Source organism: Corythoichthys intestinalis, chromosome 2 (genome assembly GCF_030265065.1).
Source record: "Corythoichthys intestinalis isolate RoL2023-P3 chromosome 2, ASM3026506v1, whole genome shotgun sequence".
In the NCBI taxonomy this organism is placed as follows: Eukaryota; Metazoa; Chordata; class Actinopteri; order Syngnathiformes; family Syngnathidae; genus Corythoichthys; species Corythoichthys intestinalis.
Genome location: NC_080396.1, coordinates 36245418 through 36264860, shown reverse-complemented (window position 1 = coordinate 36264860; position 19443 = coordinate 36245418). Strand labels below are relative to the sequence as shown.

At 38.8% G+C, this 19443-nt stretch overlaps 2 protein-coding genes across 2 annotated transcripts in view; both read left to right on the top strand.

Annotated features, from left to right (window-relative positions):
• The first annotated feature begins 2146 nt into the window (after positions 1-2146).
• rpl10a (ribosomal protein L10a) lies at positions 2147-9101 on the top strand. The gene is made up of 6 exons (XM_057827389.1): positions 2147-2239; positions 5732-5803; positions 7797-7877; positions 8433-8581; positions 8659-8831; positions 8903-9101. Exons 1-6 carry the CDS (start codon positions 2235-2237, stop codon positions 9071-9073), a joined length of 651 nt encoding a protein of 216 aa, XP_057683372.1. The 5' UTR covers positions 2147-2234; the 3' UTR covers positions 9074-9101.
• A 47-nt stretch (positions 9102-9148) lies between these two features.
• si:ch211-163l21.11 (inositol 1,4,5-triphosphate receptor associated 2) overlaps positions 9149-19443 on the top strand; it is a 16484-nt gene continuing 6189 nt past the window's right edge. The window contains exons 1-10 of the mRNA XM_057827375.1: positions 9149-9567; positions 13899-13971; positions 14075-14102; positions 14197-14337; positions 14401-14532; positions 14619-14775; positions 14842-14882; positions 14953-15003; positions 18947-19104; positions 19176-19298. Coding sequence (XP_057683358.1) covers positions 14082-14102; positions 14197-14337; positions 14401-14532; positions 14619-14775; positions 14842-14882; positions 14953-15003; positions 18947-19104; positions 19176-19298 — 824 coding nt within the window. The 5' untranslated portion in view covers positions 9149-9567; positions 13899-13971; positions 14075-14081. The remainder of the gene's footprint in view (positions 9568-13898; positions 13972-14074; positions 14103-14196; positions 14338-14400; positions 14533-14618; positions 14776-14841; positions 14883-14952; positions 15004-18946; positions 19105-19175; positions 19299-19443) is intronic.

Sequence of the window (19443 nt, the reverse complement as noted above, 5' to 3'; positions counted from 1 at the left end):
GATTAAAACAATGCACAGAGCAAATTACATCAACCACCATTACTACTTCCGCTTTATAATACTCGAAGCATACAATTAGCTTGTATGTTAACTTGTCTTAACCCTCTGATGCATGAATTATGAAATCCCTGGTCAAGATTTTTCTCAGAAGTATTGTTATTCATAGATAGGACATATTTCTTTTTTTTTTTTAATTTGGCGGCATGGTGGCTGAGTGGTTAACACGTCTGCCTCAAAGTTCTGAGATCAATCCTGGGCTCCGGCCTTCCTGTGTGGAGTTTGCATGTTCTCCCCGTGCCTGCGTGGGTTTTCTCCATGGACTCCGGTTTCCTCCCACATCCCAAAAACATTCGTGGTAGGCTGATTGAACACTCTAAAGTCTAAATTGTCCGTAGGTATGAGTCTGTGTCAATGGTTGTTTGTTTCATTGTGCCCTGTGATTGGCTGGCAACCAATTCAGGGTGAACTCTGCCTACTGCCCGTAGTTAGCTGGGACAGGCTCCAGCACCTCCATGACCCTTGTGAGGATAAGCGGCTTGGAAATTGAATAAATATGAGTTTTTTTTTTCCATGAAATTATAGACATGTACAATCCAGTGGACTCCATGCGCCTCCACACTCAACATAAAACAATGAATATACTATTTAAAAAATGAATGAACTTGTGTTCTATTGTAAATACAGAAACCATTGTTTGATTTTATGCTTTGATAAACTTTCCAACGATTTTTGGGAAATTTCAGCACTTTCAACGCTATAGTCACAATGTACCAGGAGGACGTCCAGGACGCCAGGCGATGAACGACCAAGTGAGACAACCAGGAGGACGTCCAGGATGCCAGGCGGCGGATGACCGAGCAGAACACTCAGGAGGACGTCCCGGATGCCAGGCGTTAGACGACCGAGCACAACGATCGGGATCACCAATGTAGCGGATGATGTTGTTGAGTCTGTGTTGCTCGTTGGGTAGCGTTTGCTTTGCCGTGTTCGGCCGCTCGTGTCGCTCGTGACACTCTAGTGTCTCGTGACTCAGCCAGAAACGCGCACAACAGCGTCATCTCTCAGTTCGATAGTTTAGTTATGTGTAAATAAATTGTTACTTTGCTATCAAAAGCTCTATTTGTCTTGTTGTTTATGTTATTTTGTAGAAGGAAAACATTATTCAAATATTTGGGATGTCACAAAAGCAAAAAAATAGCTGTGTTAAAGTCAAAGTTATGTTTGAAATGTATGCTTTCACAAAAAGCTCAATTTCTCAGTTTTTTCATCAGAAATTGGAAAATTACTCAAACTAAGCTATTTTCTAATGCTGATTTCTAAAGAATGGAAAAAGATATGAAGTAACTTTTTTCCTGCTGAAAGAAGAGAGTCTTTCTTTAGTGGGTTACATGTTTATATAGAACAGAATTTTCTGTGGGCCTTGCAAAATCAGTTAAAATCCAGTAAAATGGCCGGGAGCGAAGGGGGTTGCACCGGTGAAAATGGCTGGGAGTGAATGTGTTAAAGAGAAAGGTACGTTTCAGTAGCCGTCCACTGTAGTGACCACTATGCACTCGAGGGTTAAAATTGGTTAATCATGAAGTAATGTATATATTTTTTGTATTTATACAAAAAATCGTTAATAGGTGAAAATCAATAACAATGTAAAACATTTATAAAATTGATTACATGAAATTTGGGTAATGTCTTGATTGGTTTATTTTACCAATGCTTTATTTACATTCTTCGGTATTCCCGCTGTTCTGATTACTGTATTTCGCTTCAAAAATACTGAGAGACGAATGTCATTTTTAGCGAGTTGTGTCATTTGCAGTCAGTTTTCAGTTAAAAACCCGTAATTAGCAATCATTCAAACTGACACATTTTTAGACTAGGTATCTTTTATACAAGGATAGTATACCTACATACTCAGATTACTGAATATTTTATTTGAAAATATTGAGAAAACATTTTTAGCGATGTTCTAAAAGCTTTCAGGTGAAAAATTAGAAAACTGTTAATTTTCCTAAAAACCAGCAGTCAAATCGCTGTAAAATATGTGAATAAAAAATGTACGAGATCAAAGTAATGATTATATGACCAAAGCGATTACCGAGAATATGATTTTACATGTTTAAAAAAAAAAAAAACTTCCGGCGTTTTTTGATGACGTAACTTAAGCGGCCTTTAGTTGACGCAATTTCCGTCAGTACTTCCTTTCTAGCGTAGCAAGGCGAGAGGGTAGAGCTGCTAAAATGAGGTATGGTGTGTTTTAACAAATTAATGACTAAAATAATAAAATTTAAGTTTCGATTAAACCTCCAATCTGTGTAATAAAATCGTGGAAGAGTAGTGTGTAATATATCAGACAGTTGTTCAACCATATTACTCTGTTGGCTGTTCTCTGACCAGTTCGTAGTTTACCGGCGCGCGGCACCGCGTTTCGTGTCAAGATACAATCATGTTGCATCCGCTATTATCCTACAATTGTAGGGTTATTTTTTGGCATCTACATTATAAATCAGTTGTTGAACATCACAATATTGACTGTATTGATGCACTTTTATTTGTGTGACAATTCTTCGATGGTACACCATGTATAGTAGCCTAAAGGGTATTTTAGTGCTAGGAAAGCACAATAGAAATTTACAAAGACTAAGTCCCTAAAATATCATCATCTAGATTAAAACGATTTCTCATCCAGTTGTGGTAAAAGAAAGAAGACTATCCCTTAAAAAATTAACTTTTAACATTGGAAAAGTAACTTTTTTAGTGTATGGACTATTTAATCAACTTATCAACGGAGAATGTTGAATTAGGCTTAATTAAAGCTTTCATTTGTTACAGTTTAAGCACATATTTAATAATATGTCCCTTTGATATAATGAATTAGCAACTCTGATTTTCAATCATGGTACGTGAGACCCTAATGTGTTGCCCCTCAGTTATGATGAATTTCATACTTTGTCTACTGGTGATGAATTGTGAATGTATATTTTAGAGTTCGACCAATATGGGTTTTTCAGGACCGATACAGATTAGTAGTAGTTAGAGGGGTCAATAACCGATTTTTGGAGTTGATATTCATTTGCAGTAAAAGTTGGGGGGGGGGGGGGGATTATAATGCAAACACTGAACTTCATTGAAATGCATAAGCATGTTTATTGAATCACGCAAATAGAAAATTATTTGCTCCAGTACTCCCCGAATTTCCTGGGCTCAGAAACATCTCTTATAAAGTTCAATAAAACATTGCATAAATAGCTCTGAAATTTTTCCGCAGAAAAGAAATCTCTGATGACCTCATCTAAGTATCCTTGTGCAAGATACTAAACCGTACGTTGCTCCTGGTGCTGTGTCACCAGTAGGTACTGTAGATTAGGGTAAGGCAGTGCTTCTCGATTATTTTCTGTTACGCCCCCCCCAAGGAAGACGTAAATGTTTCGCGCCCCCCCCAACTCTCTGCCGCCACTGTAAACAGTATCATTTGTCTATAATATTACTATTATAAGTACGCCTCAGCCTAACATTGTGTCCTTTTTTTCTATTAAAGAAAAAAGTAACATAGATCAACTTATAATAAAGTATAACTTTATTAACATTGTTTTGCTTGTAACAGAAAAGACTTAGCGCGTATCAATTTGCCTGATGTAAAAAATAATAATAATAATAAAAAAGTCACATCCAAACTGTAAAAATACACTCAAGGTACATTTTTGACCATTTGATACTGAAAAATAAAATGTAATAAAATCAGTAAATAATAACAAATTCAAATTGATTAGAAACATTTGCTCTTCAAGACAACATGCCAAAAGAATTTGACCGAAAAAAACAAAACTGAATAGAAGGGGGGGGAAAGTGTCTTTGGACAGAAGGAAAGTTTATTTTCGCCGATTCACCACAGTGATCACCGGTTTACTGATATAACACTGACAAAGCGGGACGATTATGACAATTGGGAATATTCGGCACGTTTTCGCTGAAAAACAATCAAGCGGCTTATCAATGAGATTGAGGTCTAATGTCTTTAAGTGGCGTCTTAACTGATTTGGCTTCAGACTCTCCGCTATAATCATTTTTAGACTCAGCAAACAGTGGTCTTTCGTCATTTCCCACTATATTAAAAGTCAAAGCCAAAAGGCAAACGGCCCGAAAAAAGCGCATTCTCGGCGGCCGAGGGAGAACCGTAGGTGAGGGCGGTGGTCGTGACGATCCCAAGCCGAAAACGGCAATTCTCGGCCGGACGCGTGAGAACCGGAGAAGACAGTGGGTCGCAGCGTGAGTCCAGCTCTACATGAGTCTCTTCCGTGTGCTCTTGCTTACCTTCAAAAATACTGCACGCACTTTGAAAATGAGAGCGCCACTGCCACCCACGGAGTGGATGTGCAAGTACACTTTATTCTAGTACGGCCAAAAAAAAAAACATGTTCCCCGAGGTCACTTGCGCCAACCCTGGCATCGCTCTGCGCCCCACCATTTGAGAAATACTGGGGTAAGGTGTGAAGTGCTATGAGGGCCTTAAAAAGGTGGAAAGGCGCAATACAAGTATAACTCAATTTATCATTTAACCAATCGGAGGATGGGGTAAATATTAGTGCAGGACAGAGAGGCGCGGCTACATCTTAGCCGAAATAACCCAGTTTTAAATAGATTTTTTTTTTTTTTTCATATCGGCTGGTCGGATTTAAAAAAAAAAGAAAAAAGGCCAATACTGATAAACGTCAAATTTCCAAATTGGCTGGGCCGTTAATTGGTCTCTCTAGGAGAGGTGTGCGAAATTTCCGATTCTTAGATTATTCGCTATTTGGCCGTGGAAGATTCGAGAGCAATTCACAAACATCCAAATTCTGATTACTGAAATATGTCAAGTAAAGCGAAACTAAAACACACTCCGCGTGGTCTTGGGGACGCAATGAGGAACGGATCGAGAGTAAACATTATGCTTGTCATTACCATGAGTCTAATGACAATGCTCAACTCATGTCTCTGGCTCAACTCATGCAACTAGATAAAAAAAAAAAAAAAAAACCTGACTGCTGCTGACAGCCGCTACAAACTACGTCCACATAATGCTACAGTAGATAATACATATCATGTATGTAGAACTAGATGCTAATGACAGACTTGCAGGCGATAGTAAACAGCTGCCATCTTAAAGAAGTAGCTTTCCCTGGAAGGCTGTTGTAGCGAACCTTCCAAGCGAATCTAATGAACTTTTTGTCTAAAATACTTCTAAATCGGCAAAATCTGGACTTGAATCTGTCTTTAAAACAGTTTTAAAACTTTCACATGTCGAACGTAGACGATAGGGAAATAACGGGAGCAATTTTAACAAAATTGTTGATTCACAACAATAGTTAAATGTAGTTTAAAGCTGCTGATACAGAATGGGGACTTGAGTATTTTATTTACCGCTTTAAAACTGTTACCTTGATACTGAAATAGTCACATTTTTAATCCTGAGAGGCTTTTTGTACAATTTTTGTAACTAATGTACGAAATAGCTTGGGAGGGGGCTGTCATCAATAATCAATTTATAGTCGAATCGTAGCCTCTGAATCGTAATCAAATCGTTAGGTGCCCAAAGATGCCTACCTGTAGTCTCTAGTATCTTTCAGATATCTATGCCAGCAACTTGCAGTAAAAGGCAGAATAATTTAATATTTTTTGTTTTTTAGATGGTAAAAGGTAGAATAAACTCGTGTACTAAGCATAATTTGTTGCTAATCCTTCCTTATTTGTGTTGCAGTAAGGTTTCCAGAGACACTTTGTTTGAGGCCGTGAGGGAAGTCTTGTCAGGCTCGAAAACGAAGAAGAGGAAGTAAGTATTCCTAGTAGGCCTGTCGTGATAACAAATTTTCTATAGTGTCTCATAAGTTATTGCCGGTATGCGATATTATTGTCAATTCTTTTCAACCAATTCAACCACGAATAGTGACAATACATCCTAATAAATCATCTATTCAAATGCAAGTTTTATTCTTAAATAAAATACAAACTATATTAAAAATTATAAATGTATTTAAAAAACACACACACACACATGCAATGCATCACGAGTCATTTTGCAGAATACGAAATAGGTCAGAAACCCAATGGCAATTTTGTTGTCTACCAATTAGAGCCTGTTAAAAAGTATTACATCCAAACTCATCTTGTCCTGCAAAGTGCACATGTTCATAAATTTGAAGTAAGATTATTGTCATGTATTACATCATATTATCATCGCCAATCAGATTTGTCATAATGGGTGTCCTTTTAAATGTATTATTAGTGTAGAATCTGATGTGAGATGACCTCCGATCTGAACATGATGTGCTTTTATTTTTTAAATGTTCACCGGAAGTCCGTTCGCTAAGCCGCTAACCGTAAGCTTTATACTTAGTAAAAAAAAAAAAAAAAGTGTACTTCACTTTTCGTCATGCATGTGGTGTCAGTAATAGATTTGCTTTAGTTCGCATCGTTTGCAAATGCTGTAATCCAGCGAGTTTTCATGTTTGAAGTCACTTTTTAACCTCAATTTTGTGTTGTGGAGAAGACTGCCAATGTTTTCTAGCGGGCTAAAGTGTTTAGTACATTGTCATTTTTCCATTAGCTTCAATGTAGCAATGCTAACCTTTTACAATGTTTAATATAGTTGTGTTTCCTTATTTTGTATGTCAGAACTTAAATTCTATGGCGTGTTGATGGCCAATAAAGATCTGTGAAAGGAACTGGAGTCTCACATGCAATCAACACGCACATGTGCCGAATGCACGCAGCACGCACGCATGTGGCGATCAATCGCAGCTGGGAAAATTACCGCCCTCATTTTTATTTACCATGCAAAAATTTGACATATTGCATTTTGCAACAGGTTTAATTCCTTGTAGACTGTTGAGCGTTGCTAATTAGGTTTCCATTGACTAACAAACGCATTAACAACAATTTTCGTGTTTTTGACATATAAGCTGCCCGAATCCTATTTAATTTTTTGTGTAAATGCTCCTTTAAAAATTCAAAAGGGGAAATTTGTAAATCTAATTGTATTAAATTCTTAATATTTTGAAATTTGTGGGGGATTGTTTTTTTTTTTTTTTTTTTTTAATTTTTTTTTTTTCCCCTAAGAAGACAAAATCTACTTGATGAAGGCAGATTATACTAAATTACCGTATTGGCCCGAATATAAAACAGCCCTGATTATAAGTCTTTTTCAAGACTCAAGTTTGAGAAAAGACTTTTTGAACACCAAATTTTTAGAAAATAATTATAGTACATCCGAAACAAATGATTATAACAATATATATGAGAGAAAAAGCATGTTATTTTGCCTCGTTCAAATCTTAATATCTGAACATTTAAATATGTAAACTAGAGTGCAATCACATTCGTAAATGAATGGCTTCTGGTTTTTGAAATGTAAATAAATCAATCTATTGTGATAAAACAACAAAATTGCAATAACCGCATTAACCATCAAAGTGAAGTCTAACGGTAACTAGTCTTGAAACAAATCTTAAACATTGCAATAAAAAAATGCAAACTGGTTAAACTTGAGAGTAGCTGAGATCTGGCATGACAGAACATCACTTCAATGATATCTGGCGCCATCTAGCGTCGTAAATTGGTATAACGTCTAGACCGCGAATATAAGACGACCCCCTCTTTTTCAGTCCTATTTTAGTGCAAAAAACACAGTTTTATATTCGGGCCAATACGGTAATCCAGAGGAATAAAATGATTCATCTGATAAATAATGGCAAATATAATCTTTGATTGACTGTCGATGTAATCGTTTTTGTCACCGTTGTTAATGTATGTGACTTCTATGTTAGGTTTGTGGAGACTGTGGAGCTGCAGATCAGCCTGAAAAATTATGATCCCCAGAAGGACAAGCGTTTCTCCGGCACCGTCAGGTTGGACCATTTTCTGTCTCACCCAACCTTTTCCAAGTTTGCGTCTGGCACCGTCTCAATGCAGTAGAAGTTGAATTTTTAGTCATAGTATTTTCGGACGGGCCAGTCGCAGGCACGGAAAAGTACTCTGGGTAGTCTGCCGAAGCTGACCCGGCCTCGGCAGGCGGACCCCTACCCTGGGTCTTAAAACATGAGGGGAGGCTTTGAGAGGCTGAGTTCTTTGTGGCTAGCCAACTCGGGCCGACCAATGTTCACTATGTTATGAATGAAGTCAGCTGGACCCCTGCCATTCTTGCGGTATGGGTAAGACTTTAAACATTTAAACTGCTGTGGCTCATTTATGTTCAACTTTGGGTAGAATATTATTCTTGGGTTGCTTTAAGTCATATCCAGAAATGTGCAAATTTGCTTATTGATCAGTCGATAGCAGTGTTCATCAGGTTTTTTTCCCCTTCCTATACATCTGAGCATAAATGAGCCTTTAGATTTGAGGAAAGGCTGAGGCCTCGCCAGTGCAGGGTTGTGCAAATTGTGAACTTGCGACTCTTTGTGTAGGCTGAGGACTCTACCCAGACCCAAATTCTCAGTCTGCCTTTTGGGAGACCAGCAGCATTGCGACGAGGCCAAAAGCGCGAACCTGCCACACATGGATGTGGAGGCACTCAAAAAGCTCAACAAGAACAAGAAGCTGGTCAAGAAGCTCGGTGAGGAGTAATCTGTCGCTAGCGCCACAAGATGTACCACGAGCTCGGGATCTTCATCGATCGCTATTTTTCTGTAGCCAAGAAGTACGACGCCTTCCTGGCTTCTGAGTCTCTGATCAAGCAGATTCCCCGTATCCTTGGCCCCGGGCTCAACAAGGCCGGCAAGTTCCCCTCGCTGCTCACCCACAACGAGAACTTGAACGCCAAAGTGGATGAGGTCAAATCCACCATCAAGTTCCAGATGAAGAAGGTAAAATGAGTTTCCAACGATGCGCCACGATCGCTCCTCAGTATGCCTTATCATGAGTTTGTGCGCTTCAGGTCCTCTGTCTTGCTGTGGCCGTGGGACACGTGAAGATGACAGAGGACGAGCTGGTGTACAACATCCATCTGGCCGTCAACTTCCTGGTGTCACTGCTCAAGAAGAACTGGCAGAATGTGCGTGCCCTCTATATCAAGAGCACCATGGGAAAGCCCCAGCGTCTTTTCTAAAAATAATAAAATGACTTTCCAACCATGACGGTGTGCAAGTGTTCATTTTAATGTAGCACTGAAATAATCGTTGCTATTGGAGACAGGATGCTCATTTATGTCATTTACTGTTGGGTTGGTCTTGCATGTTCCAAGTCAGGTGGGATGTCGCGTTCTTTGCTTAAGATAAACATGACAAGCAGCAGTCTAAAAGCTACTTGTTCTGTCTTGACTGCGGATATCGTAATGGGATTATCTATTCTCAGCACTGCTAGAGAACGAGGCTGAATGCACAGTAGCCACTGCTAAAATGCAGTGAGGTAGCGTTGACTTGGAAAAAGCGTAGTTGGCATAGGAATGGATTCTGTCTGTATGGTCATGCAACCTCAGGTGAGTAGAATACATAGACACAGACCCAAAAGAAGAGCGTGCAAAAAGTTCAGTTGTCTTTCAGTCAGATGTGAAGGCTAATGGCTATCAAGAGTCTACTCGTGACCCTGATGACAGCGATGATGGTACGTTTCGGATTTTCTTGGCATTTCTTAACCACTCGTATTCATGGTCTGTCTTGAAATGTTAAGCGGGACTAAGTAGCTGTAAATCTCAAAAGTGGCAGTTGAACCTCAAATCCCAGAATGCACTGCAATAGCTGTAGCTCATCAACGCCATCACATCACTACTGCTAAAGCAACTTTCAATTCTGTACATTAAGCATCCACTTAACGATTATCCAAACTTTTATTTCAGGTAATTATGGCTACAAGAGTCCATTTCTGTGCGTAAAATTGTGTTTGCCATTGTATATGATACGGAGTGACGTTGACTTCGAGCTTTTATTCTGGGAATTCCAGTTATGGGAAGATTTGTTAATTACTTCCATGCGAAACATCTAATTCACTGCCGTTGACAGCAATGGACATCAAATTCATTTTAACCTACTTGTAGAGCTAGTGGCTATTTTTGGTAATTTAATAAAGTAAATTAATAGCTGCGGGGATGGATTAAAAAATATAGGCGGAAAAGGACTGAAAAAGCAGTTGCTGCTCTTGCAATCCTCTTTAAAAGAAACTGCAGTATTTTAAGCCTAAACAACTGTTGTTTGCTAGAACAATATGCCTTTATGCTGCCATAGCAGATTCATGGCACATTAAGCCCCCAAACTATTTTTAATTTGTCCGTTTTACCCTGAAAACCCCCGTTTACAGACCGCGCAACCGCTTTTGTGTCAACCTAACCATAAAAAGAAGGTAATTATATTTATTATTCAAAATGTCTGTCATTTTTAGCTTAGAATCATTAATTGATGTCTAATATTTCGTTTAAAAAAAAAAAAAAAGACTAAAAAATTATTCACTCGCATATTTTAAACAAATTACATCACAATGAAAAATTTGGCTTCTGTAAAAAAGTCACGGATATCTACCTCATAAAGATGATAAATAATCGATCCAAACAAAGAAAAATTGAAAAATAACGTTTAAAAGGGTAACTATATGAAAAAGAAAATCTCAATCACTCCTTGTTGTCTGCGATTTCTGCATCGCGACCCTTGTTATATTACCATGTTTCACCCATAAAATTAAAAAAAAATCTGGCTGTGGCCATTCACAGCTGTGTCTTGACACTCGGTGATACATGCTACATGGAGTTTTTGGATCGAAACAAGGTAACTACGCGATAATATCTTGTTAAAATTGTGACGTCTTTAATTCTTGCTGTTTAATTTTTTTTTTTTTAAATGCCCTCCTGTTCAAAATTTTTCTTCCCCCAGAAAATTGAGATTTTAAGCTTTCCAATGATGTATCACACATACATATACATATATAGGACAATTTTGAAATTTGGCCAAATTGGGTATCTCAGAGCGGAACTTCAAGTCACCTGGGTGTTTTCCGCCATAAACATTACGTGGACTTCATATTTCGAGTCAAGTAGGCCAGAATATTAACATTTGGTATACAAGTATGGCCTAGATGACCTGTAATGTGATATCCACGTATAAATATTATTTTTTGTATAAATGTATTTTTTCTTTTTATATTTGTCTGATGAATTCTATATTTTTTAATTTATTTAATGAATAAAATGTCAAAAACAAATGAAAATGAATTTTTTAAAAAAACGCTTGGTAAAATTATAATAATGTACACACTGTTATCGCCCCTAATAACACTCTAAAGTTTCTAAATTTCATAGTACTCTCTTTCAAGGGCGTAGTTTTGCATAGGGACAGAAGGGACATAACACTATCGACAGGATGCTCAATTATTCCCCTGCAACTTTTTAGCAACCTTATTTGAATATAATAATTAGTACAGTTATATAAGTAAATTTGTCTACCCAAATGCTGTAAGGATAGAGTTGACCCCACCATTATTAAGCAAATTATTTTCATCATGTTGAGACTTACTTGCTGAATGTGGCGGTCCATTTTTTCCTCTCAAATGCACGTTTGATTAGCTCATGACTTTTTATTTAAAAGGTATTAATTTTCTACATTATTCATTTTAGAATATTTTTATTTGCAGCTTACGCAGACATTTTTTCAGATAATCATTAAGAATAATCAAAGTAAAAAGTAAGTATGTTAATACAATTTATGTTCAAATAATGCAATTTAAATTTGCTAATAAAATCCAGACATTTATTCTGGTAGTTTTTAAAAAGTTTCTTTAGTAGTTTTTGAAACCAGGTTTGAATCGAATGGTGTATCACCTGACCAATACAAATGAAAGTTAGTATAAGTTAATACAGATTTATTTTGCATTGATCATTTAATCTATCATTTAATTAGGTCCATATTTGTGAGAAATGTAACCCCCGTTCACCCAATCTGTATGGTCTTATTAATGTCCTGTTCCCAGCAAAAAGTGTACATGCAGGTTATGCTGTCATACTGTCCCACCCAATGTTGAGACCAAACCTACACCCTTGCTGTATTTAACTCATTGGCTGTCATAAACATCCAATTCATGTTCCACCTTTGTGTTAATCAAAAGACTGAGATAACTTTGTTTCTATGACACCAAATGGTATATGTGAAAACTAACCAGAATGTGAATGCACGATTGCTTTGACTGAGAATAAAAGGCTACATAGTGCATATAATTGAACATATAAATATGAGTACATACACTGCTGGCCAAAAGTATTGGCACCCATGCAATTCTGTCAGATAATGCTCAATTTCTCCCAGAAAATAATTGCAGTTACAAATGTTTGGTAGTTATATCTTCATTTATTTTGCCTGTAATGAAAAGAGAATGAAAAAAAATTAAATCATTATCATTTTACACAAACCTCCAAAAATGGGCCGGACAAAAGTATTGGCACCCTTTGAAAAATCGTGTGTTGCTTTTCTAATTTGTGTGATTAACGGCATCTGTTACTTACCTGTGGCACGTAACAGGTGGTGGCAACAACTAAATCACACTGGCAGCCAGAGAAAATGGATTAAAGTTGACTCAACCTCTGTCTGTGTCGTTGTGTGTACTACGTTGAGCATGGAGAAAATAAAGAAGACCAAAGAACTGTTTGAGGACTTGTGAAGCAAAATTGTGAGAAAGCACGGGCAATCTCAAGGCTACATGTCCATCTCCAAAGACCTGAATGTTCCTGTGTCCACCGTGCGTAGTGCCATCAATAAGTGTAAAGCCCATGACACTGTGACTAACCGCCGTAGATGTGGACGGAAAGGAAAAAATGACGAGAGATTTCAACGAAAGATTGTGCGGATCGTGGATAAAGAACCTCGACTAACATCCAAATAATTTCAAGCTGTCCTGCAGTCCGAGGGTTCAACAATGTCAACCTGTACTATCTGTCGGCGTCTGAGTGAAAAGGGACTCTATGGTAGGATACCTAGGAAGACCCCACTTCTGACCCAGAGACATACAAAAGCCCGGTTGGAGTTTGCCAAAACTTACCTGACAAAGCCAAAAACGTCTGGAAGAATGTTCTCTGGTCAGATGAGACAAAAGTCGAGCTTTTTGGGATAAGGCATCAAAATAGAGTTTACAGGAAAAAACAAGGCCTTCAAAGAATAGAACACGGTCTCCACTGTCAAACATGGCAGAGGTTCCCTGATGTTTTTGGGGTTGCTTTGCTACCTCTGGCACTGGACTGCTTGACCGTGTGCATGTCATTATGAAATCTGAAGACTACCAACAAATTTTGCACCACAATGTAGGACCCAGTGTGAAAAAGCTGGGTCTCCCTCAGAGGTCATGGGTCTTCCAGCAGGACAATGACTCAAAACACACTTCAAAAAGCACTAGAAAATGGTTTAAGAGAAAGCATTGGAGACTTCTAAAGTGGTCAGCAATGAGTCCAGGCCTGAATCTCATAGAGCACCTGTGGAGAGATCTGAAAATGGCAGTTTGCAGAAGCCACCCTTCAAATCTCAGATACCTGGAGCAGTTGGCGAAAAAAGAATGGTCTAAAATTCCAGCAGAGCATTGTAAGAAACTCATTGATGGATATCGGAAGCGGTTGTTCGCAGTTATTTTGTCTAAAGGTTGTGCTACCAAGTATTATGCTAAGAGTGCCAATACTTTTGTCCGGCCCATTTTTTGGAGTTTTGTGTAAAATGCTAATGATTTAATTTTTGTTTTTTTTTTCATTCTCTTTTATGTTTTTTCATTGCAAGCAAAAATAAATGAAGATATCACTACCAAAGCATTTGTAATTGCAATCATTTTCTGGGAGAAGTTGAGAATTATCTGAAAGAATTACAGGGGTGCAAATACTTTTGGCCAGCAGTGTAACAAGTGTCTTGTGGTTCTATAGTTTAGATGTTATCAAATTAAGTGTTCCACCCAATCTAATGAAGTCATTCAAATTACAGAAAGCAGCGAAGAGGAGCCACCAACCACGAATTGGAACGAGCTGTCCATCATAGAGCGTGTGGGCCTCAGCAGGTCTCACCCTGACTTCCACAAAACATGTTTTCAGTCTAAATATAAATGTGATTTTTTTTTTTTCATTTTCTAATTGGGGCTTTGTTTTCTCGTTCTCTGGCAGTGTGGAGATGTCAGAGATGGATTTGGAAGTAAGTGTTTCTTCTTATATACTATTTGGTATTTACTTTGTCAAATAATGCATTCAAAAGTCCTGATAACTGTTTCTTTTGGACCTTCTATCAGAACACCTTCTCTCAGATCGCCTTGGCCTTCCGTTGTGACCAGTACACGCTGAAGCAGAGGCTCCAGGCTGAAGAGCACGCCCGCAACCTGGCTGAGGAGAACGTCCTGCTGGAGCTGTCCAGAGGCAAAGAGACGCTTGAGGTACATCTTGTGTTGTTTCGCAATTTTCAACAGGTTTCTGATTAAAAACTCTCTCTCATCCAGACACTAAAGAGCCTGTGCCTGGATAGCAAGCGTAGTAAGATCGTGCAGAAGCTGGAGTTATCGCTGGACATCCTCACTGGCACTGTAGAACGTATCTCCAACACGGCCGAGGTGCTTGGAGCAGTACACCAGGTAAATGCTCATGCTCATTTCCCATGTTGAGGCAACCGTGAAGAGTATTTATGAGAAATTCAGGTAAAATGCGAACTGTATACTAGGAGGCCCGTGTGAGTCGTGCAGTGGAGCTCATGGTGGCTCACGTGGAGAACGTGAGGAGGCGACTGGAACGACACGACGCTGAGCTGGAGGAGGCCAGGAAGATGATCCAGCAGCAGAATTCCTGCAGGAGTATCGACGAGCCTGGAGCGCCTTTCGGTCTCTTTGGCCTCCAAACTTTTGTTTCCTAATAATTAGACTTACCCAGATTTGTTTTACTCCTAGATCCAGACGACAGTGACAGTTGGAGGAAAAGCTATCAGCAGGTATGAGGATCTGATGTTTGTGCTGAAATTGCCGCCGCAGCTCACGTTCAATCCTTCTGCTCTTTGCTAGAACGGCAGTCGTCGTAGAGTCAGTGTGACATTAATTCCAAGTGACTTACAGGTGAGGCTTATTTTCCACTGTGCTAATGCACAGTACAGTTCATCAATCATGCGAAAGCGATAACCCTTCCAAAGGGAACTCATTTAACTCATCGGCGGCCATTGACAGCAATAGGTAGATGTCCAATCATTTTTGACTGGGAGAGATTGGCAGGAAATTAAACCATTGACTGCCATGGACAGTGCTAGACAATTAATCATTTTTAATTGGGAGAGATTCACACCAATTATCGATGCCAGTCTTCCCAGTTTAAATGAAGTGGACAAGGGCGTCGGTTTGATCTCAACATTGATAGGGACAATATAACATCAGAACCTGCATGTACACTTTTTGCTGGGGACGGGACATCAATAAGACCAAACAGATTGAGTGAACTGGGGTCAGGGCTACATTTCTCACAAATATCAACCTAATTAATTGATAGGCTAAATGATCGATGAAAAATAAATCTGTATTGATTTATACTCATTTTCACGTGTATTGGTTTAGGCGATACACCGTTCGATTCAAACCTTTGTTTTCAAAAACTACTAAAGAAACATTTTGAAACCTCCCAGAATAAATGTCTGGATTCTATTAGCAAATTTAAAATTGCAATATTTGAACATAAGCTAATTTCTATTAGCATACACAATGAATACAAACTTGTTAATAATCTCTTAACTATCCAAGAATGAAAAAAAATAAACATGTCTTAAGACCACTCAACATTGTCTGTCTAAATAAATAAATTAAATATAACAGAAAAAAATTCTTAGGGTATAGACAAGTTTCCTGAGCGAAATATGGGCGGCACCATCGTCGAAAATTTCTGCTTCAAACTTCCGGTTTAGAAAAATCCTTATGAGTTGCGGTTGAAGTTAGCAGTGTGTTGACGAAGTTAAAACTGCAAAATCTAGCTAGAGGAACCCACTGAATCTCCAAAAATGGTTTCAGCACGACGTAGATGAGATTGAATGATTGTTTTTATCACTTCGATGATCATCCGTGGACAAAATTGTTACAGCCTGTCAGCCTGTGTTGACGTGAGGTGTAGATTGTTTCGCCGGCCACTTGAATGATCAAAATGAGGTGAAATTACAAATTATATTACATTTGCCGAATGCAAAAGGGCTGACACGGATTTTGTTGTTACAAGGAGATACTACAAGGTATGTACATATAAACAAAAATAGTATGTCATTCTTTTTTATCGCAGATATTGATCGCAATAAAACATTTGGACAACATGATTCCATTTCTTGTTTGATTTAAAACGATTGGTGCATGTGCAAAACAGGTCAATAAATCACAATTAATAAAATTATTGGAAAAATAGCATACAAGAATGTGATATCAGACAGCAGAGCTCCGAAGCCTCGCCAAACTTTCACCCGACATTATGGCCCCCAGACGGGCTTTCTCCCGGTGTGGCAGGGTTCGAATTAATTCCTCACCTCCTTCAGTTGGGAGTAAAGATGAGGCTGGCTCATAAAGGGGGTCAGGAGACAGGGCTGCTGAGCCAGACGCAACAAGAGGAGTTGTGCCTGTTACAACAGGCAAGGGCAGAGACAACTGTTTTAGTATGAAGAGCTTGCTAAGTGTTTGCCTGCTGTAATGATTAAATGTAAGCTAAAAGTGGAGCAAACAATAGCTAACAAACAATTACAGTACTTCATTATGGAGTAGGCTTAGCCCCATCTGGAAACTCGCAATCTCCACTATAGGCTACAGCTCCGAAGCGAGGTCCCTTGTTAACAAACTAAATTCAATTGATGACAAACTAAATTCAATAAATTCTTGACAAACTGGACTCAAGCCGATTTAAAAAAAGAAAATTCCCACACCAACTTTCAACATCTGTAGGATACCAAAAAATGCCGTCATTATTTGGAATTCATGTTTTTGAATAGGTAAATGTCGCTCATTGAGGCCAGGAAAATCCCATATTTCTTACGAAGTGAACTGGGACCTTGCTTCGGAGCTTTGTAATAGAAATTGCGAGGTTCCAGATGGGGCTGGAGTGGGCTAAGATAACAGGTTCATTTTCAGCACTACACTGACACAAGACACCAACCTTCCTTTGTGAAGTACTTTGTCACATCCTGTTGGGCTTTTCTACCCCTCTCTTGTTTTGCTTTCTTTTCTTTCCTCTTTTGATAACTCGATTTTTGTTTTGAAAACATTTCTGCAGTACTGCGCACTCCAAGTCATTGACTGGTGTAAATGCGCACCGCTGTTCCCGGTCTGATCCAAACCATTTAATGAAAAATACTGGGGTTGGTGGGGGGGGGGGGGGGGGGCTGGCAAAACATATGCTCTCTGGGTGTTTACTTTTTGCCAATAACAAAACAAGAAAAAGAAACCCTTTGTTTCATTCCTATTAAAATTATAATGATTAATATTTAAATTTGCAAACAATTACCTAATGCTGTAATTTTCTTTGTGGGCCCCATCAGGGAATGGGCCCTTAGAAATCATATCACTGTACTACTCACAAAGCGGAAGTATCTCGAAAACTTGTCAATAACAAAAATAAATAAAAATGGAGCCTTCATACAAAACACTACTGCTTCTGTCCACAAGCACAGCCAAACTCAACAAAAAATGAAAACTTTTTACCTCAATTATGATTAATGTATGATTATTAGCAAGGCCGGCCCAGCCTATATGCAGACTATGCAGCTGCTTAGGGCCCCTGACCACTCGGGGGCCCCCAATCTGGCAACCTCATTTTATACGTTGTTAATAGAGCATCGTGAATAATGTGGCGCGCATTGCCGTTTATCTATGCAAACATCCATTTTCTTGTCATTACAATCTGTCAACCCGGGGGGTAACGTTGAACCTGCTTTGCGCACATTGGTGCTCAAACAAAACAGAAAAAAAAACGTACATCCCTAAAAAAAAGGTTTGGGGCCATCTACAGTAAGTACTGACAATCATTTGGGGTGAGAAGTTTGAAGTATGCAGTGCAACAAAATCTGATTAATATACAAAATATGGACGAATAGGTTGGATTGCATGTATGGGTTTCACAGTACACTGTGACGAAATGGTGGGCCAAAAATATGGGCCACTTGGCATTACTTTGCTTAGGGCCCCCAAATGGCCTGGGCCGGCCCTGATTATTAGACAAAATGTCTGCATAGGCTGCACATAAATTTTTTTTTTAAATAAATACAATAGAAAATAAATTAATACATTTTAAATAAACGCAAGTCATCAGCCAATCAAACGTGCGTTTAAAGGGGAAAAAGTGGGCAAGTGAAAAGGGGTAAATGTAAGTCTGAACATAATGAAAATAATTCAATTACTTGTAGTCAATTCTATCCTTATAACAAATTGGAAGACAATCTCAATAAACTATATAACTGAAGTGATTACAATGCAAATAAGGTTGCTTAAAAGTTGGCGGGGACAATTTGAGCATCCTGAAAAGTTGGTAGTGTTATGTCCCTCCCGTCCCTATGCAAACCTACGCCCTTGGAAGTGGATTTCTGTCGTTGTCAGTGGCGGGCAATGAATTATTTTTAGTTTTATTGATAAAGAATTACGTTGGTACCTTGACTTTGGGAAGCAGTTAACTGTTGATGAAAACAATTCATCCAAATTCAAATGTATGTCTAAATAAAATTTTCAAGAGACAGCGCTAAAATACACAACACACCCAGACACGTACAGTTTTAACTTTTAATTAGTTTTAGAAATTGTATTACAGTGAATTCAATTCCTAATGAATTAATCAACAAAAAAGAGAATATACGTATTTGTTTACTTTATAAATTTCCTCCTCTATTTAAATATAATCAATTACATCAGGTAATTAGAACTACAAATACCAAATACTGTTGGGCTCTTGGTGGTAGGAAAAACTGAAGAATGCAGCTTGCCCATTGTGGAACGCATGTGTATTTCTTATTTGATTATTTTCCCTTCTTAATTTCCAATGTGTGCACACCAGCCTCTTCAGAAGACAAAGCGAGAGTCTCGGAAACGAGCAGCTCGAAGGCAGGTTGTCTCGAGAAGTAAATCCTTCCCCGTCTGCCCATCTCCCACCTTGAGCTCGGCATCCAGCTGCAGCGGCGTCAACAAGGAAGACAGTGTTTTGATGGATGACAGGTGCCGCCTCATCCCACCCCACCTCAGCCCCCTCGTCCCTCTTATTCAGACATATTTTATTCATCTTCCAGACCCATTGATCCGGATGAAGTGTCTGCCCCTTTGCTTGACTCAGAACCACCTCCCGCTCTTGTCGTCCCAGAGCCCCCTTTCCCATGCAAAGCAGCTGGTGGTGGAAAGTTGTCTCTAAAAAGGTGGTGCAAATTTTTTATTTCATTCATTAAAAATGATCCTTTTTCATGTTAAGGCAAGTAGGTCCAGCTGCGGCCTGCTGTACTCGTCTTCCACGCCCCCTTTTTGTGCCTTTCGTGCCATGGGATGCGGGAAAGGAGTTAGAGT